This window comes from Schistocerca americana, chromosome 1 (genome assembly GCF_021461395.2).
Source record: "Schistocerca americana isolate TAMUIC-IGC-003095 chromosome 1, iqSchAmer2.1, whole genome shotgun sequence".
NCBI classification, from domain to species: domain Eukaryota; kingdom Metazoa; phylum Arthropoda; class Insecta; order Orthoptera; family Acrididae; genus Schistocerca; species Schistocerca americana.
The window spans coordinates 608,484,737-608,512,680 of NC_060119.1; the positions used below are offsets into that span (position 1 = coordinate 608,484,737).

Genomic DNA, 27,944 nt, shown 5'->3' on the forward strand with positions numbered 1-27,944 from the left:
AAGACAGTGCATGATATGGCTGGAGAAGGAGAGGTGGGGACAGAAGAGAGTAGGAAAAATCCAAAGTGGGGCAGTGTGAAAAGATTGACAGAGGTTTAGGCCAGGAGGATTGCAAGAGTGCTGTATGTGTTGGAGAGATAATTCCCATCTGCATAGTTCTGAGAAACCTGTGCTGGAAGGGAGTATCCAAATTGCCTGTATAATGAAGCAGCTGCTGAAGTCGTTTGTGTTGTGGTGTGCAATAAGTTTGGTAACTGGATGGTCAAGTTTGCATTTTGTTGCAGTTTAATTATGGTCATTCATGTGATTAGACAGTTGGTTACTTGGAACAACTCTTGCATTCAGCCCAGGTCCAAGGCCTGTCCATAAATACACCACCTCCTACCACAGTCCAGTTATAGGCATTTCTACCCAATAAAGGACAGGACCAAGTGTGAAAGCAGCCATGTTATATATCAGCTATGCTGCAATCACTGAACAGGGCATGACAAGTAACCAACTGTCTACTCACATGATTGGCCATCGCCAAACTGTGGTGAACTGCAAATTCGCCCATCCAGTTGCCGAAAATGCTGCACACGCAACACAAATGACTACAACAGCTGCTTCACTATGCATGTTGTTTGGATACTCCCTTGCAGCAAAAGTTTCTCTGAGTTGTGTAGATCAGAATTGTCTCTCTAACACATCCCGTGCTCTCACAATTGCTCTGGCCTAAACCTTCACTAACCTGCTCTCACTGCCTCATCTTGCTTTTTCCCTTCTCTCTTTTGTCCACACCACTCCTTTTCCATCCAGAAAGTGAACTGCCTTCTTCATACCTTCTCCCTGTCTCACAGCCCCCCCCCCCCCCAAATGCAGTCATTCTTCCTCCCCTTCCCTCTCTCTTGCTCTCTCTCCCTTTTCAGCACTTTACCCTTGTCTCTCCCCTCCCTTTTTCCCTCTTCATCTTCACCTTTCTCTCCTGTGCCACCTCCCATTTTTCTCCTCTCCCTCTTCCTATATCTCTTTTCTGTGCTCCATGCATTGATCTGCTATATATTTCTGTTTTCTAATATGCAACACCACTGTTGAAGTGCTCTGCACATTGCTCTCTTGTTCTGTTTAGTTGGAAAATGTTCAATGGTGAAAGTTCAAACCTGAGGGCAGTCAGAAGGTTCAGTGACAGAATAAAGCATATATGTTCCTTCATGATATCACACTTCTTGTAATATTCCAGCAAGTTGAAACATTCAGAATTATAACTTGAAATAATAAGCTTTTAATAAATATGATACAAGAAAAAGCTTATTTTTCAGTACATCTAATCACAGTAGCACTCATACATATGTATACACTACAGCATCATTACCTATTCTTTTATGTTCTATTTGTGTTCTTCAATTCAGCTACAGGTAAATAGGCTAAGTGTAATTTATTGAATTTATACTTCCCTCTTTGCTCCATCAATACACAAATTAAATGTCAATAGTGATGATGAGCAACTTTCCTTGATTTTCTTCTCATGTATTTATTTATTCATTTATTTATTTATTTATTTATCATGCCACCAGTGTTGATTATTCCAGTCTGCTTCACATAACAGAATGGCTTACCTTTCTTATCCCTGTAATCAATACCGCACATGCCAAGGATGGCATAAAATGGAGTTCAGTTGTAAATTCTGTCTGGACAAGGGATGCAAAACACAATTGCTGACTTGAACATGATGGTTTCCTTGACTCATTATATCAAAATAAATTTTTGTAATTGTTCTGGTATAATGATAAATTTTGTATTAGGTTGGTGCATAAGTTCATAGCGTTTTTGTTTTGCATGTTAGTATTCCAGGTGCTCTGGGTTTATTTGTTGGTTGTCATTTTTTATTTGTAGTTCCCTGTTGCTATGTGAGTTTACATTTGTTCATTATGTCATTTGTAGAAAGTGAGTGAATGGTGGACACTAGAAAATGGAGTGCCAGGTGGAGAAATTGGTACATTTCACACATAGTTTTCTGTTTGAGTTAAATAGAGGTGTGATGGTGGTGGAGGCTTCCAGAAACATTTTTCCAAGGATGGGATGATGCCATCAGACAGAGCATGGCAGAAAAATGGTTTTCTCATTTTCAGGAGGATCATTTTTTATATTATTGACTCTCCACATTCAGGAAGTTCTGTGGGGGTTTGATGAAGACCATTTAAACATATTAATCCACAATGATCCACATCAATGTACTCGAGAACTGGCAAATGTGATGAACTGTGATCATTCCACCATCATGTAGCATATGTATGCTGTGGGGAATGTTCAAATTTGGGTGTATGGGTACTCATGAACAGCACCATCTATACCAATCCTGTATCATTGTAAGGTGACTAGAAATGGTGCCTTTATGCTGACACAAGAAAAAAAGAAAGGAATAGGTAAAATACAGCAACTACTCCTTGTACAAAGACCTGTATGCATCCACAAAGGATAACATTATACACCTGGTGGAACAGTGATGGTGCGGCATACTACAAACTGCTTACCTAATGTGTATCCATCACTGCAGTCCAATAACAGTCCACGATAACCCCTGCCACACTCTGCTAAACTGACAAAAAACATTATACAGGAGTTTGGTTGGGAAGTCATTCCACACCCTCTTTATTCACTTGGTTTTGTGCCTTCTTCAGATTTTCATTTTTTTCACTCTCTATCAAGCAACCTTCTAGAAACTTCTGTTCTGGATGAAAATTTGCTCCAAAGATGCCTTGATGAGTTCTTGGCCTCAAAACCACATTTCTACAGTTGCAGAATCAAAAAGTTACCCCAGGATAGGCAGACTGTTGTAAACAGTGAAGGGGAATACATTATTATTGATGACTAAAGCCTTCCGTTCATCTGTTGTGTTTACTAAACTTATGGACAATAGCTACAAACTCATGCACCAACCTAAAAAAATAGCTACAAACTCATGCACCAACCTAAAACAATAGCTACAAACACATGCACCAACCTAATAGAAACTAACTGTGAAATCTTTTAATGCACAGTCGGAGATGACAAAGCTGATGGAGGCTGACCTAGCACACACTGCTGTTTTACATGTTGGAACTATCAGCAGATGCGGCTTCACCAGGCATGACCTATATTGCAATGGGGATGAGAAGGGGAAACTGGTAGTGTTAATTGGAGCCAAATATTGCATAAATCTTGTTCTTACAATTAGGACATCCATACCATTTTGTATGATTTAGCACCAAAATATTTAATACACAGCAAGATCATGAGAAGAAATAGAAATATCAATGAGTGGTGAGACACATCAATGAGGAGTGAGGCATCGGATGTTTTTATTTAGACAGAACATATGCTGAATGAAAATGAATGGTCTACAGCCTACAGAAACACTAATATATATCTCTGAAGATAACAGATGGCAAACTGGAATATAGCAGTGAAGTTAAGGACAAAACTCAGTGGACAGTGGAAAATTCCAAAAAGGTAAATGACTGATATTAGGTTAATTTAAACAGTTTAATAAAAGTTTTAAAATTGCTTTTAAGGAATCCCAATATACAGTAATCGCAGCTGATCTAAATACAAATGAAATGGACAATAACAATTGTACAAAAGGTTTCTATGAGATTTACAACTTTACATTAACACTGCATAGTCCAACAATATGTTATCAAAGATTAAAAAATATGTAGATAGATCTTGATAAGATTTCAGTGATGCAAAAACTGGCAACTTGCTTTAAATGTACAGAAATGTAAAACTGTGCATTTCACAAAACACAAAAGTGTGGTATCTTATGGCTGAAATGTCAGTGAGTCATCACTGTATTCAGTCAACTCCTACAAACACCCGAGGGTAACAGTTTGTCTGGATAGGAAATGGAATGATCACATAGGCTTAGGTATAGGTAGTGGCAGACTTCAAGAAACTGCTTACAAAACAGTGTATCTAATCTCAGAATATTGCTTACATTTGTGGGATCCGTGCCAAACTGCAGTGACAGGAGATATCAGTTGTACTCAAAGAAGTGACAGCAAAAAATGGTCACAGGTTTGTTTGACAGATGGAAGAACATCACAGAAATGTTGAACAACATGGATTAGCCGATACACAAAGATGTTTTGGGACTGCAGCTAGATCATGTTGACTTGGATTGGCAGATACATGAAGACAGACACTAATTATCCTGCAACAGCCCATATACAAAGCCTCAACAAACGGAAATGAAGAATTTAAAATGATAATTCAGCTGCCAATGTATCACACTTGTAGGTACCTGGAAGACAAGTGTAAACTAATTTCAGCCCTACACAGACAGATTTAGCAGTTTTTATTCCCATGCACCATGTGTGATTGGAATATGAAGAAACCCTAACATGTAGAAAATGCTTAGCGCCTTCTGCCAAACATTTCACATTGGTTTGTGAGGATGAATGTACATGTAGATGTAATTATTTATGTACTAGAGGGAAAGCAGGATTTGCAAGCAATAAATACAGAAATTTTGAATTATTATGGTAAAACAGTTTGATAAACAGATGCCAACATGACTAAAAATGAATTTGTGGAGGGAAGATAGACAAAACCAGAAAACTTAAGGAAATTACAAATGTTAATGAAGCCAGAAAACTAGAGAGGAATTTGATTATCTGAAACCATGAGAAAGGATGACAAGTCTTCTGCTTATCATTAAACTAGTATATAAACACCGAGTAAGCAGCTAACTATACACACAGTTGTAAATAAAGTGAAGAGCAAAAATGCAGTGTAACAAATATTATAAAGTCAAGGGGAGCAGTAACAGGAGGACATGAAAACCCATGACAGTTCTTATGTTTACAGGAAGGAAAAGAAGCACACAGAAAGTTAATAACAGAAAGTAAATCCAGCTTCTGCTAAAATGAACTTGCAATCTCAAGTAATATTTTGGAGAGTTCATGGTCTCATGCAAATACAGACACAAAATTCAAAGAGACAATGGTGATATTATATTGGGGAAGACAGAGAATGAGAGGAGGGGCCAAGTTGAGGTTAGTCCCGTTTTTAATGTATACAATGTTGGAGTAGTTGACAGCCTCACAAACGACAGCTCTCCAAAAGTAAAGTAGGGCAAGTAGCATTCACACTGTAAAAGAATTCTTACTCTTGCTTCCAACAAATGAAGGTAGTAAAAATAGCCAACTTTTCAAAAATAAAATAAAATTTTGAGGGTCTAGCAGGTACATCAGCTAGGTCAACAAATGGTTGATCATGTTTGCTGATCAGGCTAATGATTATTCTGATTAATTCAATCATTGTAGAGCACTTTCTACTGCCTTTTAAAAAACTATAGGTATAAGAAAAACCCTGGAGTGATAGGACAATTAGTAATAACAAATCGTTGCTAAAATAGTGGAAATTGTGATTTAAGAAAGAATGTAGAATTTCACAGAAACAAAAACAACATTCTGAATGAGGTACATATTTGTTTATTAAAGTAGATATACCAGCAAATTTTTTAGTTCCTGTAATAGAAAGACTATATAAGCATATGAAAGTCTGTGCTTTGTTCCTTGACATTTCAAAGCCAGTTGATTGTGTTAGCCACAACAGTCTTATTGCTGAAGAAAAGCAGAAACATTCCAGGGAAATTCTTATGTAAAAGAAAAAAATATTATTGCAATTACAAAATACATAAGACAGAAAACCACCATATGACAAACTCCAGAATGTAAAAGCTCTAGGACAGTTCATACTAGCCCAAGACAGCATGTTTCTAAAAATAAAAAAAATTATAAAAGCAGGATTGCGAACAGATTGAAAGGGTAATTTAACAAATTTTGAATTGTACATCAGTATAGAGCTATCATCAAAAGAACAGGGAGTATTCTATTTGAAGAACCCAGTTTAGTAGGAAATAAAGAAATTCATAAGAAAATTAAAAGCCATAAACCTACTGGAAGTGATGAGAAATGAAAAAAGAGATTTGGAAGTTCAATGAATTTGTGTTTAAGAGCAGCCTCTAAAAATTATTACACTACTGTCTGAAAGAATTAAAAAGAAGTTGGTATTTTCAGAACAAATTTTCACTCTGCGCTGGAGTGTGTGTTGATTTTAGGTGGTATGCACCCTGCATATAAAAAGGGAGATCTAACATATTGTTCAAACTATGAAGGATTTGTGTTGTTGAACACAAATTACAAAAATTTATTTTTAGCAAAGATACGACTATATACTTAAGTTTCCCTAAATGATGCCCAATTTGGGTTTAGATCAGACAGATCCATAATTCACAGTGCATACTTGCTAAGGATGTTGCAAGAAAATGAATTCAGTCAAGATATACATATACCTCTGTTCAATTTTAAAATAGCTTTTCATAATATTAACAACAATGGGAGAAGGAGAGATTGCTACTTACCATATAGAGGAGGCACTGAGTCACAGACAAGCACAATTAAAAATATTACTATAATATTAAAGCTTTTTGATAATGACCTCATTCTGCAATAGAAAACATGCACGTTCACACAAGCTCAGCTCATGCATACATGGTAACTGTCTCAGGGCACTAGAGCCTCGGAGCTCTAGTGCTTTGAGACAGTTACCACGTATGCATGAGTTGTGTTTCTGTGCAAGTGTTTTCTAGAGCAGAAGAAGGGCTTTATCTGGAAACTTTAACATTTTAGTAGTCATTTTCATTGTGTCTGTCTGCAACTCAATGCCTCCTGTATATGATGAGTAGCTGTCTACAATTTCCATATTGTTGTTGTTTCATCCAGGTCTTTCCATTGCTTTATAGTATTAACATAAAAAAATTATGGAAATGTGTGAGGTGACTTGGTATCCCAATAAAATTTATGATTTTAATAAAATTCTGCTCTTTGAACTCAAAACACAAAATAAAAGTTGCATTTGAGGTCAAAACATGAGTCAAACAAGCAATTCACTATCTCCATTTGTATTAAATATTATAGGCCCCTAATTATCAAAATAACTGAAAAAGTAAAATTATTACAAAATGGAGCAATATTAAGATCTTCACATATACTGATGGCACTGTTCTATTAGCTGACAATGAGAATGAGTTAAAGTTCTTACAACACAATTAATAACTGCTGTGGAAGTTGTAGGTCTTCAGAAGAATAGAGTTAAAACTATGTACTTCATCTTAATTTGTCACCCAAAATCTAATAATGCATGGCCAATTAATAACACAATTTTTGCTAAGAGCAATGAATTTAATTAAGTTGGCATCCTGATAACCTCTGATGACATCAATGAAATTTGGAACAGCCAACTTAGAATGTTTTGAATAATAATTGCAGATATGGTTTTAATAATGAAATACCAGCATGCACATCTATTTTACTTCATCATAATTTGGGGAATGCAGCAATTAGACTGGTTAGTGAAGCTACAAAAGAAGGCACCCCAATAGCCATTGTTATTTAGAGCTGTACATGTAGACTGTCCCTTCATTGTACATAAAAGAAACAACTAACATGCTTAAAGAACATAGGACTACAGCTTGAAATTCAGTGCTTAATTCAGTTCCTGCAAGTACACAATACACTACTGAAGAAAGCATGCAGAGGAAGAAGTGGAGTGAGTGAAGTGGTGTGCATAAGACGGCTTATAAATAGCCTATACATGGAATGAATCTTTCACTCTGCAGCGGAGTGCACAGTGTTATTAACCTTAATGGCAAATTAAAACATATTCCAAACAGATTCAAATTAGAACCCTTGAAATGCACTGGCACTGTTTGCATCATAAATGTAATATCCAGCAAAGAGAAAAATATTATTCATGCATCACTCTTTTTGTCATCAGAAATCCACATCAAAAGGTCACAAACCTTCACTATTTGTTAGAGAACCGCTTGGATATTAACAAGTAATGTGCAACTTACACAAATCATCATCTTCACTTAAGTCATCACTCAAACTAGAAGTTGTTGAGAGTAGCCGTCTAGCTGGTTGTTGCTCCTGTTCTGTTACTGATGTCGTGGATCTGTCAAAGAGTAACTATTTATCACTTACAAGATTTCAAACATGAAATGTGTTAATTTTTACATATGATTTCTCTATTAAAAGCTTTCATGTAGTTTTAAGCAAGTGTAGATATCAAAATGATATTTATAATACTGAACACCTGAGTTATATATCCTGTACTTATTAAGTATCATAAAATATTTTATCAAGTTACTAGATGTTTTGTAAAATACAGAAACAGTAAGAAATAATTTATAAGACCTACATATTCAAAAAAGATTTTCCACTATGTGAAAACATGAGTTTGACAATAATTTAATTTCAAATTAATTCAAAAAAGCATTGAATACTTAAGTTTAAATTTAAAAACACATGTTACACTCACTTAAATGAAGTAGATGATGCCAGTTTCTTCAGGACACCCTTATCTTTCGCAGCAGCAGGAGGAGTAATAGGAACTGGCCTCAATTTAAAAAAAAAGAAAGAAAAAAATAGTGAATGACATCTACATGTATTATATCATAATGCAAGTTCCTTGGGGACAGCAATAACAATGCATGCTAAGAAACAGATGTACATAATTTTATTTTGATGTCCTGTGTGAGTAATAGTGCAATGTGTGATGAAGGAGTGTGCAGTTCAATGAAAATACTTTCCAGATTTCACTCATCTGGAAGATACAGAAGACATATGTGTATGAAATGAACATTATATCCAAGATCAAAAACATTACAATACCCAAATATTAGAATTAATCTGCCTTAATCAGCTGTAATCAGTACTCCTAAAACTTGTGGCTAGGACTCAAAGAGGGCCTATCACAAACCATCACACTTGGTGTGTGTGTGTGTGTGATATGCCTTTCCGCTATGCAAGCTGCCAGACTGCTGTCACCATGGTAGAATCTGACATATATTGGTCATTACTGTAGGACAAGTTGAAGTAAAAACAATGTATTTCCACTCAGCATGTCTGTGGCAGTACCCACATGCCCATTACAGTATGAATATTTTTGATGATTAAAGCTAGCACATGTGCCACCAGTATGGACTACTGCAAGGAGTTTAGAGCCACTGATGTGAAAAGGTCCAGATCCATTGCAGTGCTCTGACATGGAGCCAAAAGTGTGGAACCAGCTGTATGATCTGTTACGGCCATGCTGACATGGTACCACTCACTCCTCTATGTGGTCACACTGTGTGGACAAATATCTAATTCTTATTGTGGATAACCTGCTTACACTCACTAGTTATGTACATAGATAATAATCATATCAGCATGGCCTGTACAAGCTGAAGTCTCACATTTGGCAAGCTTATTTTCCAGAGATGGTCACTCTATTGTGTTCACACTCACAAACATAATGTTATTGCACCATTTCACATCAACAAGCAAAACTGGCTCTTATTTTCACATTTCTGTTTTATTTGATGGCTGTTCACATTTTCTGAGCAGTGTGACAGACTTCTCCAGCTGCACAGGGTATGGTGTCTCTGGTTCTACATGTGGGCCATGTCTCTGCAGTGTTAATCCCTGCAGGCCAGAGTGGCCAAGCAGTTCTAGGCGCTAGAGTCTGGAGCTGCACAATCTCTATGGTCGCAGGTTCGAATCCTGTCTCGGGCATGGATGTGTGTAATGTCCTTAGGTTAGTTAGGTTTAAGTAGTTCTAAGTTCTAGGGGACCGATGACCTCAGAAATTAAGTCCCATAGTGCTCAGAGCCATTTTGGACCATTTGGATATTAATCACTGTTTTATTTTATTTTGGAACAGAAAATAATTTATAATACATTGTTTGTATATATGGCATAGGAAAAGGGATAAACATAATTAATTTGTAAAAGCCTTAATGGCTGAATGCTTTAATTGTGAGAGTCTTTTTGTTGTGCCTACCTGCGACTCAGCATCTCTGCTATATTGTGAGTAACAATATTCCTTTTCAAATATTGTCACATAATAATAAATACTGACAAACTATCTAGCTTGTACATTTGATAGCAGTAGTTATTAAGTGAGACTACCTCATCAACGCAATCAAAGTAAATTATTGTGTAATCAACAATGGAAAATCCAGGATGGAATTTAACAATATTATGAAAAGGATACTTGTTACTCAACATATAGCCAGAGATGCTGAGTTGCAGATAGGGACAACAAAAAGACTAACAGTCTTTTTGTTGTGCCTATCTGTGACTCAGCATTTGTGCTATATGTTGATCAGAAAATATCCTGTTCATAATATTGTTAAATTACAGTATAATGTAGCATGACACATGCAATAATCAACAATATTTTATAAATGAGGTTTCCTTATTATGATGTTCCAGAAATTCAGAGACAGAGTAGAAGCAGGTGTCAAGCAAGAAATGTTTCAACTTTAGCTTCAATGTATTTAATGTCAGTGAGCATTTCAGGGAAGAAGGCATATCATTATTCAACATAACTCCACTATATTACACTCATATTTTGCATAAGTTTGTAATTACTGTGTTTACATTTAGGTTAAGATCCTGCCTAGTTTCACACAGGTATAAATCATAGTTATGTTTGAAGATGTTTTCCATTTTGAGAGGCTCTATTTCATAAAAATTAGTACGTCATAAATGAGCAAACATGGTTGAGGCAGTATTTTCAGAATTTGAGAAAGAGTTCAACAGGAATCCCTGCAGTTTGCTTCATTTCTCACTCTGATAATTTTTCGTGTATTTAAAAGGTTTTTTTTTCTTTTTTGTAAATTGTGGAAATCCTCCAAAAATTATTCCACGACTTAGTACTGCTTGTGTACTATCCTGAAACATTGTTATCACTGATGAGTAGCTTATATTTTGAGCAAGAATCCTAACAGCATACATACGCATATTCAGTTTTTTATTTAGATTTTTCAGGGCCACTTCAAATCCTCCTGAATATGTAAACCTACAAATTCTGTATGACACAAATTTAGGAAAAAATGTTCCTCAGAAGATTAACAGCCTTCATAAATAAAGAAAGGCTAATAAATGACTCACAGCTGGAAAGTCAACCCAATCAGCAATTTTTTTGCCGTTTTAAATTAAATACTAACAGCAGTGAATGATAAGCAACATGTATCGGGAATATTTCTTGACCTTAGTAAAGCCTTTTATTTTACTGATCATGAAATATCTTGCATAAGTTAAGTGACTATGGAATTAAAGGCCAGTCTAAAAGGTGGCAATCATATGTCAATAGTCATCAATAGGTTACAGAAATAAAGTAAAAATACATTGAAACCTAGTTATTGCAATGCTGAGCACAAAATAATCAAGTATATAGTTCCACAAGGGTCAATTCTGGGACCCGACCTAAAAAAACACAGTGAAACACAAAAAAATTCTAGTTTTCGCAATAACAAGCAAAAAAAGAAGCTATGGAATTGAACAACAGTCAGTTCTGGGACCTGTCCTCAAATAAAAAGACAGTGAAACATGAAAAATTTCTAGCTTTTGCAGTCATGAGTGAAAAATCCAAGTATGGGGTCCCACAATGTTAGTTCTGGGACCTGTCCTATTTCTGCTGTATGTAAATAACTTGGCTGACAAAATACATGATGGGACCCCAGTACTCTTTACAGGTGAAACTAATGTCCTAATTAAATCACACTGTGAGAAAAATCTGCAGGAAAGTGCAACATAAGTTTCACATAGTTCAGCACAGTGACTCAGTACCAACAGGCTCATTATGGATTCTGAAAGGTACTGGGAATTAGCTTCCACACCACAAAAAATCTCCAACCTGCAAGACCTGTTTAGGAAACTTCAGAAAGAGAAATGGATAGGTTGGAGTTAGATATAGCTGGAATTAATGAAGTTCAGTGACAAGAGGAACAGGACTTCTGATCACATGTGTATGGGTTTATAAATACACAATCAAATATGGATAATTTTAGTCTAGTAATTAATAAGAATATAGGAACACAGGTAAGCTACTATCAACAGCATAGTGAATGCATTATCACAGCCAAGATAGACATGAAACCAACACCCTCCACTGTCAAATGAAGAGATAGGAAAAATGCATGATGAGATAAAATAGTTATGAAAGAGGAAAATTCGGTTGTGAATGGGACACTGGAATTTGATAGTAGGAAAAGGCAGAGAAGGAAAACTAGTAGGTAAATAGACTGGGGGAAAGGAATGAAAGAGGAAGACACATGGTAGAATTTTGTACAGATCATAATTTAATTATCACTAACACTTGGTTTAAGATTAATGAAAGAAGTTTATATATGTGGAAGAGACTTGCAGACACCTGAAGGTTTCAGTTGATCATACAGTGGCAAGAGAGTGACTTCAGAACCAGGTTTCAAATTGTAAAACATTTTCAGTGGCAGATGTGAACCGTGAACACAATTGGTTGGTTGTGAACGATATATTGAAACTGAACAAATTACAAAAAAGTAGATGTTACCTGGATAAGTTGAAAGAACCAGAGTTTGTTGAGTTTCAGCGGTAAACAGGGGACAGGAATACAGGGCACTGAAACAGGGGACAGGAATACAGTACAAGATGAGTAGGTAGTGTTGAGAGATGAAATAGTGAAGGCAGCAGAGGATCAAATAGGTAAAAAGCAAGGCCTATTAGAAATCCTTGGATAATATAAGAGAAAAGGAATTTAACTGATAAAAGAAGAAAATATAAAAATGTAGCAAATGATGCAGGTGAAAGGGAATACAAACATTTAAAAAATGAGATTGACAGGAAGTGCAAACTGGCCAAGCAGGAATGGCTAGAGGACAAATGTAAGGATTTAGAAATGTATTTCATTAGGGGAAAGATAGATGCTACCTACAGGACAGTTAAAGTGCCCTTTTGCTGGAAAGAGAAGCAGCTGTATGAATATCAAGGGCTCAGATGGAAAAGTAGTCCTAAGTGAAGAAGGGAGAGCTGAAAGGTGGAAGGAATATATAGAAGATCTATACAAGGGAGATAAACTTGAAGGCAATATTATAGAAAAGCTAGTGGTTGGAGATGAAGGTGATATGATACTATGAGAAGGATTTGACAGAGCTCTGAAAGATCTAAGTCAAAGCAAAGCCTTGGGTGCAGACGATAATCCATCAGAACTACTAACAGCATTAGAAGAGCCACCTAGTGGGCAAGATATATGAGACAGGCAAAATACACACAGACTTCAAGAAGGACATAATAATTCCAATTCCACAGAATCAGTTGCTGACAGGTGAGAAAAATACCCAACTATCAGTTTAATAAGCCATGGTTGCAAAATACTAACACAAATCCTTTACAGAAGACTGGAAAAACTGGTAGAAGCTGACATCAGGGAACATCAGTTTATCTCAAATGATAGACTAAGGAAAGGAAAACCTAGATTTAAAGCTTTTCTAGATTTTGAGAAAGCTTTTCTTTAGACAATGTCAACTGAAATACACTCATTGATATTTTGAAGGTATCAGGGGTAAAGTTCTGGGAGTGAAGGCCATTTACGACTTGTACAATAATCAGGTGGCAGTTATAAGAGTTGAAAGGCATAAAAGGGAAGCAGTGGCAGAGGAGAAAGGATTGTAGTCTATCCCTGATGTTATTCAATCTGTACAGTGAGTGAATAGTAAAGGAAACCAAAGAACAATTTGGAGAAGGAATTAAACTTCGGGGAGATGAAATAAAAACCTTGATGTTTGCAGAAGACATTGAAATTCTGTCAGAGACAGCAAATTACTTGGAAAAGCAGTTGAATGGGATGAACAATGTTTTGAAAGGATGATATAAGATGAACATCAACAAAAGCAAAATAAGAGTAATGGGATGTAGTCAGATAAAATCAGGTATTTGTGAGGGAATTAGATTAGGAAACAAGGCACTTAAACTAGTAGATAAGTTTTCCTATTTGGGCAACAGAAAAATGGATTATAGCCAAAGTCAACAAGATAAAAAGTGTTTACAGGCAGTGCCAAGAAAAATGTTTTTGAAGAAGAGAAATTTGTTGATATCAAATGTAAATTTAAGCATTAGGAAGTTACCTTCTGTAGGTATTTCTCTGGAGTTCAGCCATGTATGAAAGTGACAAGTGGATCATAAGCAGTTTAGACAACAAAGGAATGGAAACTTTTGAAATGTGGTGCTACAGAAGATGGCTGAAAATCACATAACTAATTGGGAGATACTGAACAGAACTGGGGAGAAAAGAATTTTGTGGCACAACTTGATTAAAAGAAGGGATTAGTTAAGGGAATACAGTCTGAGACATCAAGGGATCACCAGTTTAGAGTTGGTGAGAAATGTGGGAGGTAAAAATAATAGAGGGAGACCAAGAGATGAACACAGTTAGCAAGTTCAAAAGGATGTAGGTTACATTAGTTACACAGAGATGTCAAGGCTTGTACGGAATAGAACAGCATGGAGAGCTGCATCAAACCAGTCTTTGGACTGAAGATCACAACAACAACTTGTTAGATAACTGAGCATTTTGCAGAGGCCTCTTTGAAGATTGTTAAATTTTAACACATACTTCCCAACACATTTACCCATGAATGGTATTTGTTGCTATTAATAAAAGTCCTTCTGAGTTTTTCTTTGATTTCTGTAACAATAATACAGGATGGAAAAATAATTTCCATGTGGATTTTGCCTTCTTACCTAGGACTGAATATGGGTATTTTTTAATCTGGTGCAGAGGTCTTCAGCAACCTCTCATTAGGCATATAGCAAGAAAGTAGATTTATTTAAAACTGAATTATGTATACTACTGAGTAACTGTAAATGTAAATGTGGTAAAGGATTATACAACAATTTATTGTTGCATAAGTTACTATCATACAGAATGTAAGTGTTCATATAAAACTTATTTGCTATGATTTACCTTGAAAGTATTGGTATAAACTGGCCATTAGTAATAGCTGGAGATGAGAGTTGCCTCATAACAGGGAAAGGAATATTTTCCACCGTTCTATTGGCCTGCAGTGAGGACATTCGAAGGACAGCTTTGTGACGTGCTGGAGGTTCTATTAATGTTGATGCCCTTGCCCGCCTTCCACGAAGAATATCTTGTTCATTTGGACAGATAAATTCATCTTGATATTCATCTGTTGGAAGTGGAAGATCATGTGTCAGATGTCTCGAGCCACCAAATGCATTCTTCTGTTTCCGGAATGGTACAAACTGTGGTAATCCCTGCGTGCAAAAGGATTGTTAGTTTATAAGGGTAGCATTAAACAGGAAGGAATAGATTTACTTAAAATTAATTATATCTGTAAACGAGTAAACATTAAAATAACAGTGGTTATAGTTTACAAAAATAAAATCCATTATTATAAATCTGAATTGCTGTAAAAATAGATATGCCATTTTTGTTTACAACTGATTTCCCATTTACTAACTTATGTAGTTGATAGGAGAGAAATTAGCTACTTCTGTTGTGCATGAACAGACATAGTTCATCTACATTTTTTAAAAATAAAAATACAATACGCAAATTATAAAGTAAAATCCTTTAAAAATTAATTGCAATCTTAATTAAACATAAAACTTGGCTGAATACAATATTTTTAGTTTACCCTCCAAGTGAAAGAATAAATAAATTCTTATGTGAACCCACTCTTGAATGAGAAATGTAAATTTGCTCGTGGGAGAAACATTTTTTCTCAGATCCATTTAACACACTATGCCTACATATCACTCACTTTCCTCCTCTATCCCCACCCTCTTTCCTGGAGGTATTAAGATTGTCCTGGTCCTACAGCACTATTTTTTTCAGATATTATATGATATGTGTACCATGCTTGGTTGAAGATTCTCCACATCAAGGAGAGTTCAGTTTCACCTATGAAGCTGTATGCTTTCTTAATAAATTGCACTGATCAACTCTTCTCAGAACATTAGGTGAGTAGGTTGAGAAGTTTCTTGTTGTCTTCCGGTGAAGTGTTGGGATTCTGTCAGATGCTATTACTTGTATATTTCAAGTCATGTCTTACAGCTTCTGGAGTACCACCAGTTTGGTCAATCACAAGTGAAATGAGAGTCTTGGGCAGTGGGGACAGAGTTCATGAGAAAATGTCTGCACTTTGTGTCTTGGGGGGTCACTATTCCATCCTGTCCATTAACGGCACTCCATGTAGGAATTCCTTCTGGCATGTGTTTGATGTTACATGATCCCAAGTGCAGGGTGAGGTAGAAGCTGCTGTTCTTGTTCACTAGATTTCCACGCATTCTTATTTCAAAAGCTTTCTTGATTATCGAATTACAGAAACCCCTGACAAAACATAGCATCTTTGGGTCTGTGAAGTTGAATGTGTATCCTCGACGATGTGCTCCACAATTCATTGGGGTGCAGCATTCCTTTTTGCTTGTGTATTGGTGGCCTTTCTTGCACATGATCCAATACATACCATGTGTTTTCAGAACTAAGGAATTTTTTATGGTGCCCAGCATGCTCTTAATTTTGCATACGTGGAGAAAACTGCCTTCATATTATGGTTTTTCAGGAAACTGGCAATCTTGGCACTGGGCTATCCAGCGTATGGGATGAGCACAATGCCTTGCTGCATTCATTCATCTCTTACTTTTTCTTCCAATCAGCCACCCTGATAGTACATCTTTTTGTTGCCTGTGAGTCTACGTTCCTATAGAATGTTTCACAAAGGTTTGCAACTCATTGTTGTAGATGGTTTGGGCTCTGCTCACTATAGTCATGATTACCAAGAAGTGAGGCACTAGATGGTGGCAGACATCCAGAATTTAAGTTGAGGTTCATGTGCACCTTCTTGTGGTTCACAGACAGCCCAAGCACATCATCGGTTCTTTTATCTTTATTAAAATTTCCAACAAAGGAAAACAATTAGTTTTCTCTACTTCAATGTGAACTTTACACTTTAATGTATGCTGTTAACATGCTGCAGAAACTCCAAGATGTTTCCTTTCACTTGTGGTCACAACATAAAGGTGTTTTTCTCTTAATTTATAGGAGAAAATTGGCTTGATCCAATTAATGTCAAGTGATGTATCCTTGAAGTGCTCTGTGTAAAAGTTGATGATTACTGTAGGGAGAGGAGAATGTATCTGTCCATACACAGAACTTGAAACAACATTGAAAATACATCATAATTAGTACATGTCAAAGTAGTTCTATTGTCTCCTTATCATAGTGATTCTATAGCTGTTGTAAGGAGTCTTCTACTTGCACTCATGTGCAGAGCAACATGACATTAAAGCTGACAGCAAATCAACTCTTATCCAGGTATTTATCTCAGAGAACTGCCACAAACCATCTTGAGTTTTGACATTGTGTCACCAGAGGCTTCAGAAGCATTGCTAGATATTTAGCCAAACCACAGATTAAGCATTAATCTATACATTGTTAGTCACAATAGCACTCACTCTTCATGTATTTTTGGAAGTGACAAAGTGGAACTGTTTCTAAGGACTTTAATACTCTCAAATCTCCTCATCTAAGCACAAATTGTTGAGGAGTGAGATAGTCTTCTGTGACACTCCTGGTGTAGGATCCTTCATCACTTGTTTGTACACTGTGTTTTGCAGTATGATCCCAATTTTCTGTTGTCAGCAATACAATAGAAGTGTCTTCACCTGCCGCTAAGACACAGAAGTCTTTGTCAGTGTGAGAACATGTATTGCACTGTATTCTCCTATGAAGTTTTCAATTTTTCACAGTTTGATTTCCCCTGAGACTTTGTGTTCAATACTGCAGTGATTTACATTTGGAGAGCATTTTAGAACTGGTGTTACATGAGTTCTTTTTTGAGTGCAGATGTGGGTCCCTCATCCTGTCATGTCAGCTCCTTGTAGGCACACTTCAGGTAGCAACTGAGACTGTGTGCTCTGTTTTTTGTGCTTTCTCATTTGCAGAGCTACCTGAGATACATGCATTTCTATCTGCCCACTACCATGTTTAGGCTAAAAGGACAGAAGCAAGTTGAAAGCAGCAGTTGAGTAGAGCATTTTTGAGCAGCTCTTCTCATATCTTGGATATGCTTTCTTACTAAGGCCACACCACTTCATTATAAAACTCATCTTGTCCTGGGTGCCACAATTCTGTGAACTGCAGTAAGAATTCTAGCAATGGACAGGATGGACTGGCAGCTCAGTCACTCAGTATGCAGTCATTCTCTCACCATTTTCTGGGTCTGTAACTTTTGAACACTCATGATTCATCTCTCTGGTGCAAATCCAAATGAAAGACATAACCCAGTACATAGATAATAGCATCTACAAGAGCCATACAGTATTGCCACAAGGTGAAATGTAGGAAATGCATCAAAACTTACTAAATTAACATGTTACTCACCTGATTTCCCAAGAATAATTCCTCACTGCTGTAACTACCAAAGTTGTGTATGCACTGTCTCATAGTTTGTGCGCAAAGTTTGTGCATGGTTTGGCCACTAGAGGCTACCTGGCCTGGTGATATGATGTCAGTTGCATACACAGTCTGCCTTTTGGACCTAATGTTTCTATAGTCCAGAATGCAATGCTCTGCTCGCCGCTTGTGTATTGCTAATTGTACTGTTTTTGACTTCACGTGTTCCACTTCAGTCATTGGTCTTTTGAGACTAATTTCCGTGGAGACAGTGCTTAAATCTCTTCTCAAGCAACTGCAGGCACTGACAGTTTTTATTTCCAGTTTAACAACTACACTGGCACACCCTGTGGCCCTGACAGCAACATATCCGCCGCTGTTCCTGGCATATGACAATGCAGAAGACGACTCAGACACATACAGAAAATGCCTATGGCAATATTTCTGGGCATTTGTTAATAGATGTAAACTTGTGCAAGGACTTTTTTTTCTTGGATTTCACTGTGCATATATCAGCTGTTGCGTGCACTCACTCCCTTACAAGAACCAGCAAATCCTTCACTTTATCCGCTGTTAGAGTTACTTCCTAACTGAATGAAATTTTCACTCTGCACCAGAGTGTGCACTGACATGAAACTTCTTCACAGATTAAAACTGTTTGCTGAACTCCAACTCAAACTTGGCACCTTTACCTTTTGTGAGAAAGTAGTCTATCATTTGAGCTACCCATGTGTGACTCACAATCCATCCTCACAGCTTTTCTTCTGCCAGTACCAAGTCTCCTACCTTCCAAACTTCACAGAAGCTCTCCTGCAAAACTTTACGAACTAGTACTTCTCGAAGAAAGGACACTGCAGAGAGATGATTTAGCCACAGTCTGAAGGATGTTTCCAGAATGAAATTTTCACTCTGCAGCAGTGTGTGCACTGATATGAAACTTCTTGACAGATTAAAACTGTGTGCTGGACTGAGAGTCAAATTCAGCACCTTTGCCTTTTGTAAGTGCTCCAAACAATTGAGCTACCCAAGCACAACTCACTGCCTGTCCTCACAGCTTTACTTCTGCCAGTACCTCATCTCCTTCTTTCCAAACCTCACAGATACTCTCCTGCAAAACATGCAGAACTAGCACTCCTAAAAGAAAGGATGTTGTGGAGATATGGCTTAGGAGACGGAGTGTAGGAGACAAAGTACTGGCACAAGTAAAACTGTGAGGACAGTTCATGAACCTTGCTTGAGTAGCTGAGATGGAAGAGCACTTGCCGTCAAATGGCAAAGGTCCTGAGTTTGAATCTCTGTCCAGCACACAGATTTAATCTTCCAGGAAGTTTTTTACTTTCTATCTATCACTGTAAACATACGTTATTGCTTCTTGTGTGAATTTTTACCGTTGCTAAAAGTGGCCAAAACAGTCATATAGGGCATGAGCAGTAGATTAGATTAGATTAGATTAGGTTAGATTAGATTAGTACTTGTTCCATACATCATGAATACGACACTTCGTAATGATGTGGAACGTGTCAGGTTAGTAAAAGGTGACTATACAAGATACTACATTACACAAAATATTACATGTCTCTTAATATTTTTTAATTTTTTTATGTTTTTTTTATTTTTTTTTTGGGGGGGGGGGGGGGTGTTGGGGAAATTACCCACTTACTATATCCAAAAATTCATCTAATGAGTAGAAGGAGTTACCATTAAGAAATTCTTTTAATTTCCTTTTAAATGCTATATGGCTATTTGTCAGACTTTTGATGTTGTTAGGTAAGTGACCAAAGACTTTCGTGGCAGCATAATTTACCCCCTCTGAGCCAAAGTTAAATTTAACCTTGAGTAGTGAAGATCATCCTTTCTCCTAGTGTTGTAGCCATGTACACTGCTATTACTTTTGAATTCATTCGGATTGTTAATAACAAATTTCATAAGTGAATATATGTATTGTGAGGCTGCAGTGAAGATCTCTAGTTCTTTAAATAAGTGTCTGCAGGATGATCTTGGATGAGCTCCAGCAATTATTCTGATTACACGCTTGTGTGTAATGAACACTCTTTTACTCAATGATGAGTTACCCCAGAATATGATGCCATACAAAAGCAGAGAATGAAAATAGGCGTGGTAAGCTAATTTACTCAGATGTATATCGCCAAAATTTGCAATGACCCTAATAGCATAAGTAGCTGAACTCAAACATTTCAGCAAATCCTCAGTGTGTTTTTTACAGTTCAACCCCTAATCAATGCATACACCTAGGAATTTTGAATATTCTACCTTAGCTACCGATTTCTGATCAAAGTCTATATTTATTAATGGTGTCATTCCATTTACTGTGTGGAACTGTATATACTGTATTTTGTCAAAGTTTAATGGGAGCCCATTTGCAGAGAACCACTTAATGATTTTCTGAAAAACATCGTTTACAATTTCACCAGTTAATTCTTGTCTGTTGGGTATAATAGCTATACTTGTATTATTGGCAAAAAGTACCAGCTTTGCATCTTCGTGAATATAGAGAGATAAGTCATTAATATATATTAAGAACAGCAGAGGACCCAAGACCAAACCTTGTGGCACCCCATTCTTGATTGTTCCACAGTTTGAGAAATCACCAGTTTTTTGCATAATATGTGAACTGGTTATTTCAACGAACTGATGGACTTAGCCATAGTTGTAATTTTGTGGCAAAAGTTCATAAGGAATCCTATGCAGATCATATGCTTTGTGGAACAATCACATGTTTTGTTCCCGATAGGGAAGATTGAGTGTGAGCTCTACAACATGAAAATCCTATGCTTGTGGAAGTATTGAACATAGTTCAGTCATTTGAAGTTTCAAACGCTGAAGTTAGTCAGACAGAATACCGGTCTGAAGTTTCAGAAATTAGTTCCTCTCACCCCTCCCAGCCTTCAGTCGGTTTGTGAGGGTACATAGGAGCGTAGATATTATTGCAGCAGTCCAGCAGCTGTCTCAGTGTCATGTAGCTAAATGTCATTCACAACAACAGTCTGTGTCATAACAGCAACACCCTTGTGTTCTGCTGCTTTCATGGTCCTTCTGCTACATTCAACAAGAAAGGACTGCATGTTCCATGCACTGGGCAATGCTTAATAGGTGCCATAAGAAAGGACACATTGCTTCTGTATGTAACACCTTTCCAAACCAGAGAGAGGATGAAGCAAATGTGGATGTGAACATTGTGTCAGCAGTGATGGTGCTTCAGAGCAAGTTACACACTGAAATGTGTGTGTCTAACAAACCACTGAGAATGAGGTGGACACAGATGCAGCAGCAGTGTTAGTGACTTCTCAGTCTTATGTGGATTTGTGTTCTCCCCTTTGACTCCAATGCCTTGGAGGCTAACTGAGCGGGGTGGCGCAGTGGTTAGACACTGGACTCGCATTCGGGAGGACGACGGTTCAATCCCGCGTCCGGCCATCCTGATTTAGGTTTTCCGTGATTTCCCTAAATCACTCCAGGCAAATGCCGGGATGGTTCCTCTGAAAGGGCACGGCCGACTTCCTTCCCAATCCTTCCCTAATCCGATGAGACCGATGACCACGCTGTCTGGTCTCCTTCCCCAAACCAACCAACCAACCTTGGAGGCTAGTGAGTTTTAAGAAACAATAGATTCTCATGCTTGACAAGTTTTCTGCACATGTGACTTTCAAGGCTGTAATTCGTTCATTAGCCTTCCTAGTTGTGGATGATGCTTACACTGAAAATCTGTTTGGTTTAGACACTTTTAAACTCTTTGGATTTTCCATTGATGATGAAGTGCATTTGGTTTCTGATCATCTGATCAAGTTCCATATCAACAGTTAGATGTTTTATGTGAGAAATTTGCCTCTCTATTTTCTCCAGGACTGAATTGTGCAATAGAATTCCAGGCTCATATTATGATGAAACACTCTACCCCCACCCCCTTGTTTTTTTCCGAGCCCGCCTGGTACTGGTAACTTTACGGGATCAAGTAAAAGCAGAATTAGATCATCTTTGATCCCTTGATGTTATTTGACATCGTTTTTCCAGTGAATAGTCATCATCACCTGGGCTAGTCAAAAAACCTATCAGTAAATTATGCCTCTGCAGTGATTCTAGAAATTTATTAATGGCCAATCAATCATTGATACCTATCCTTTGCCATGCACTGATGAGCAGTTGGGGGGGGGGGGGGGGCATTATTTTTCAAAGATAGACTTGGCAGAGACATCTTTACAGATGCCACTCAATGGGGAATTCTAAACGCCTTCTAGTTATCAATACCCCATTTGGGCTTGATCAATACCAGCATTTGCCTTTTGTTGTGGCAAGTGCACCAGCTTCTTTTTAGAGCAACTTATTGCATCAGTTCCAAGTTGCAGCAACTATTTAAATGACACAGTAGAGTCTGGTGGTTCTATAGAGGAACATCTGCAGAACCGTCATGCTCTATTTTCGGTTTTACAATCTGCACAGATAAAGTGCAGTTTGGACAAGACACAGTTTCTCCACCATTGATTATTTATTTGGGTTTTGAAGTGTTGCATGCTGCCATGAAACCATTGTACCAGCATATTGATGCTATTGCCATGTTGCCACACCCCACATCCGTCAAGGCATTACAGGCATTTTGAGGCAAAATTGCATACTACCACAAATTCCACACCAGAGTGAGGATGAAGTAAATGTGGATGTGAACATTGTGTCAGCAGTGATGGTGCTACTGTGGCACAACCACTTGTAATGGGACACTCTCCTCTGACATTACCTTTATTTATAGAAATAGGCGATACAAAAAAGTATTTTAAAACTTGTATAGCTGAACATTATCTCAGCTGTTTAACTAAATGAATTTCATATTATTTTGTATACGATGTATTATATTTCAGGCTAAAATGTATAAAAAGAAATTAATTTGTTGCAATCAATGTGTACTAACAGTTAAAATTATTCTTCTTTTAAAAACATTTGAAATTAAATAATTGTCTGGCATATTTAAAATTCATATAATTAATTGCTCAATGTACTGCTAATTATTAAATTTATTTCTGGATTCATTTACAAAATAATGATATAACTTGGTGAAGATTCTTCTTTCATCAAGAGAGTTTATAAACACTTTTGTTTTGTAAATTCCTTGGAATATTGTTAGTACTGCAGAATGTAAGTAGTAGTGGGCATGCCTCTGATGGAATCAGACGTATTTTTATGACTGACACAAACAATGTAATTTGTGGCGTTATAGAAGCGGAAATTGTAAAGATGGTGCGATATTGAAAAATGTGACAAGAATAAAATTAAAGAGTAAGACAGGCAAATCTTCATCAGATATTTAGCCAACTGGAACCCACAAAATCAAAATTTCAGCCTCAAGAATGTACTCCTATATGTGAGAACTGCAGCCAACAACAAAAGAAAATGATGATAGGTAAAAAAGTTTTCTTTTGTGTGTCTTATGCCCGTTGGAGATTTCAAAATTCTTTTGCAAAGACAGAGCTAAATTTGATGGTAATGCATGGGAGGGAAGACTACACACTCCATATATTATTGTAAAGATGTTCCTTTCCACTGGTCTTCAGCTTGTGACTGGGCATTCAAGTGCTTGAAATCTAAGTTGCAGTCAGCCCCTTGTTCAGTCATTTTACAGCTAGGCCAGCACCTTGTGTTAGTGATGGAAACATCTCAGTTTTGCATTGGCACCATCCTTGCACATAAGTATGTGGACAGATCTGAATGCCCTATTCCACGTGGCTCTAAATCCTTAAATTCAGTGCAACAGCATTATTCTCAGAAGGAGAGAGAGGCTTTGATGATCATGTATGCTCAAAAAAAGTTTCATGGTTTTTTTGTATGTGTCTAAGTTTAACCCAACCACACACCACAAATCACTGATGTCTCTTTTTAACCTTTTGACATCCTTGCCATACAAAGCCACACACCACATACAGCAGTGGGCTCTTGTCCACTTGCAATACAGTTATGAGATACGTTTTCAACCTATGTCATGACATACAAATGCTGACGCCTTACTGTACTTGCTGATTGGTCTGGATCCAGAGTTTAATAAAGACAAATTACTTTATTTACATTTAGATCAGGAAACTCAAAATTTTGTTGAGGGCTTTTGTATTACTAGCACTAAAATTACAGCTCCAGTAGCCATGGATCCTGTTTTAAAGGAAGCTGATCCTTTTGTGCAACACAGCTGGCTGAAAAAACTTGTGGGCCATGGTTCTGATCCTTTGGGAAATTATTTTGCATTATAAACTCATCTTTATGTCTGCTGGGACAGAATGCTGCTGTTAGCTACAGAGGACACCACTCCTCATGTTGTAGTCCTGTCAACCCTTTGGCATGAGGTTATATGTTTATTACATGTTGACCACTAGTATGTGTCATGTACAAAAGCATTAGCGAGCAGACCTTTTTTTTTTTTTTTTTTTTCTTTTTTTGGCCAGACATTGATGGGGAAACAGTGTGAGCTGTTGCAACCTGCCCACAGGGCACCATCCATCAAGCGATGCCACCCATCAGGCTGCTCCCTGTACTTCTGTGTCATGGTGGCCAGATTCACAGCAGCCTTGGTAACAAATTCATGTAGATTTTGTGGCACCTTTTTTTGAATTTCTAGTGGCTTGTTGTAATTGATGCTTATTCTCAGTCTCCATATGTGATGTGTTGTCTGTCTACATATGTAGTGACAATAAGTTCAGCTTTTTTAAAGAAAATTGCAGTGGAAGGTATTCCTTATACATTAGCCCATTAGTTACAGTCAATGGCCCCCAGATCATATCCCAGTTGACGGTTAAGAGTCTGGCAGAGTTGTTAAAGTCATCAGCCCCAGACTCTGCTAAATCTGCTTCAGCTGACACAAGGCCATCCATTGGCATCAGTGCCACAATGCTTCCAGCCTGGTATGGTTGCATAGGCAACTGTGCATTAGGTGCACCTCTGCCGCTCTTGCATCTTCCGTTGGCCCAGTTGTCTCCTACATTGTGGCTGGTGCCCTAACCTTCTCCACAACCACTGCTAATGATTTCACAACTGTCTCCTCTGCTGTGGGTGCCCCCTTCAGCTCTTGGGGGCTACGGTGGGACCCTGGCTCAGGTGTGTCACAGCCGATGCATCTGATTCGGCCGCCTCCATCACAGCCAGTGCCACCTGTTCTACTGCCTTTGCCACAGCCTCCTTCCCTGGGGGTTGGAATCGAATGTGGAAATGAATGCCTGTCCTACCATGTGGCCTCTCACAGGAGGGCAGACACCACACCTATACATGCTCGCACCATTTCTGACCCTATGCACCAGTGGCAGCACATTACATGACTCAACAGCTTACATCAACACAAAAGAAATGGATGTGAGCACGGTACTCACTTCTTTGCAAGGGAAGAGGAGTGCTATAACTAAAAGTGTTGTATGTGCACTGTTTCACAGTTTGTACATGAAGTTTATGCTTACTTTGACCAACAGAGGCCACCTAGCTAGCTAATATGATAGCAGTTGCGTACACAGCCTACCAGCTGCACCCCTTTTTGGAACCAGTGTCTCCATAGGTCAGAGCACAAGGCTCTGTCAGTCACTTGTGTATTGCTAATTGTATTGCACCTTGTCTCCCATGTGTATGTACTGTTCTAGCAATAAATTACAGTGTTCTTGTGTTAGAACAATCACTTCAGCCTTATGTGTCACCCCATCCTACTACAACCATAATGGTTAACTTACATCATGAATGCCACATAATACGTGAAGCAGGAATTGGGAAATTCAAGAAGTATTTGCAAAGTATAGACTGAATAACATACATAATACACTTTGGATAAATGAAAAAGGCAATGTATTCTATAAAATTTCCATAGGCTATTTTGAAAACTATTTAAAAAAAGAAAAGAAAGAGCCTATGTCAGAAATTAACTTGCTCTAAATCTGCAAATAGCACCCTATCACACAAAACTAAGACAATTCTCTATTTAAAATCAAAAACCACTGATGATAATAGTTTAAAATCACATTAAAAACTCTGTTGTCAAATTCTAAGAGAAAGTATCAGAAGAGTTTCTGTCAAAACATGATAATAACTGCTTAGAACATAGCAAAAATCTAGACAGTTAAAATGAATAACATCTTTACAGCTAAATAAAGAGCTCATCAAAGGTAGACCTAAACTACAAAAACTTTTATAATAAGTTTCTCATGACAGAAGTGTGTAATTAGTTTTGGACAATACACAAGAGGGTAGACCTCACTATATAAGAAATGCTCTCCAAAATAAATTTGAGAAATCCAAGTATATCAAAAAGCACCACAAGAAGATATTTTTTTCTTGTTGTTAAGATTAAATCAGTAATAAAACAATCACATGTTCATCAGCTGAACTTTTTGCGAGGTTCAGTCAATAGATTATCTCAGTCAACAGTTTATCTGTATGTGGTGACAACTGTTTATCATGAAAAGCTGTGTTAAGTCAGACCTAGGAGTTTAACAAGGGGAAGGCAAAGTATCAAAGATCAGGAGCATCCTTGGCTGTGATCACTCATAATGACTGGTGTGTGATGTTTCATGATGTAGCACGTGCTGTAGGGTGCTCACATGAAACTGCTTACATCATGCATGAGCAGTTGAAGTATGTGCACGATGGATACCACATGTGTTGACCGAGGCACACAAAATGAACAGAATGGGCTTGTCTTTACAGTATCTGGTTCAGTGCTTTGAGGAAGGAGAGGACTTCGTTGCATGAACTGTTACATGGAATGAATCTTGAGTGCATCACTTTCAACTGGAAACCAATTGATTTTGGCCATGGTATGGAAATATTCCACCTGCTCATAAATGAAAAAGTTCAAGACCATTTCATCAATCCACAAGGTTATGCTTACCAGGCTTTGTAACATGCAAGGCATTTTCCTACTGAAATTGCAGTCTCACAATGAGACCATGAATGCTGCATCATTTTGCATCACTTTGCAGAACTTGAACAGACCATTTGCTGCAAATGACCTGACCTCCTGACAAAGGGAGCAACTCTTCTGAATAACAATGCCACCATGTAGAAGGACAAACACAGGAACTGTTACAAACATTTAATTTGGATTGCTCGGAAAATACACACTATGATACCAACTTAGAACCCAGTGACTTTCATCATCTGTGACCCTAAAATCTCATTTTGGTGGCAAACATTTTTAAACTGATGATGCCTGTGGCCAAAGAGATTACACACTGACTGTGACAGCAACCTAAAACTTCTTTGTTGCCAGGTATCAAGGACTTGTAAACAGATGGACAAGTATCTGAATATATAGGGCAAATATGTAGCAAAATTAAATAAATTTCAGGAACTTACAGTGATTATTATTGGTTCCATCTCGTTTTGTGACTTATTTATTGACTTACTCTTGTAATATTCTAAGTTACTTATTTATAAACACTTTGTACGAAAATACATTCTCAGAAGAAAATTTTGGATTCCACAATGGACTGTCAAATGAACAAGCTATATTTATCTTGATAGGTGATTCATTACAATCAATAAATCAGAAATTATTTTCTGTAGGAATATTTTGATAGTTAACTAATGATTTTGATTGTGACAAGCCTGATATCTTTATCAAGAGCTTTAAAAAATTATGGAACAATATATAACAGTTTCATGATTTTTATGTTATCTGCATGTTAGAAAGCAGTATATATTAGTTCCATGTTCATCACATAGCA

The 27,944-nt window shown here is 37.4% G+C and overlaps 1 protein-coding gene across 1 annotated transcript in view; it reads right to left on the bottom strand.

Annotated features, from left to right (window-relative positions):
* The window catches only part of LOC124607240 (ATP-binding cassette sub-family C member Sur), a 410,012-nt gene that overhangs the window by 150,357 nt on the left and 231,711 nt on the right, over positions 1 to 27,944 (bottom strand). Inside the window, exons 15-17 of the mRNA XM_047139518.1 lie at positions 14,797 to 15,107; positions 8,347 to 8,424; positions 7,880 to 7,980 (exon numbers count right to left, since the gene is read on the bottom strand). Coding sequence (XP_046995474.1) covers positions 7,880 to 7,980; positions 8,347 to 8,424; positions 14,797 to 15,107 — 490 coding nt within the window. The remainder of the gene's footprint in view (positions 1 to 7,879; positions 7,981 to 8,346; positions 8,425 to 14,796; positions 15,108 to 27,944) is intronic.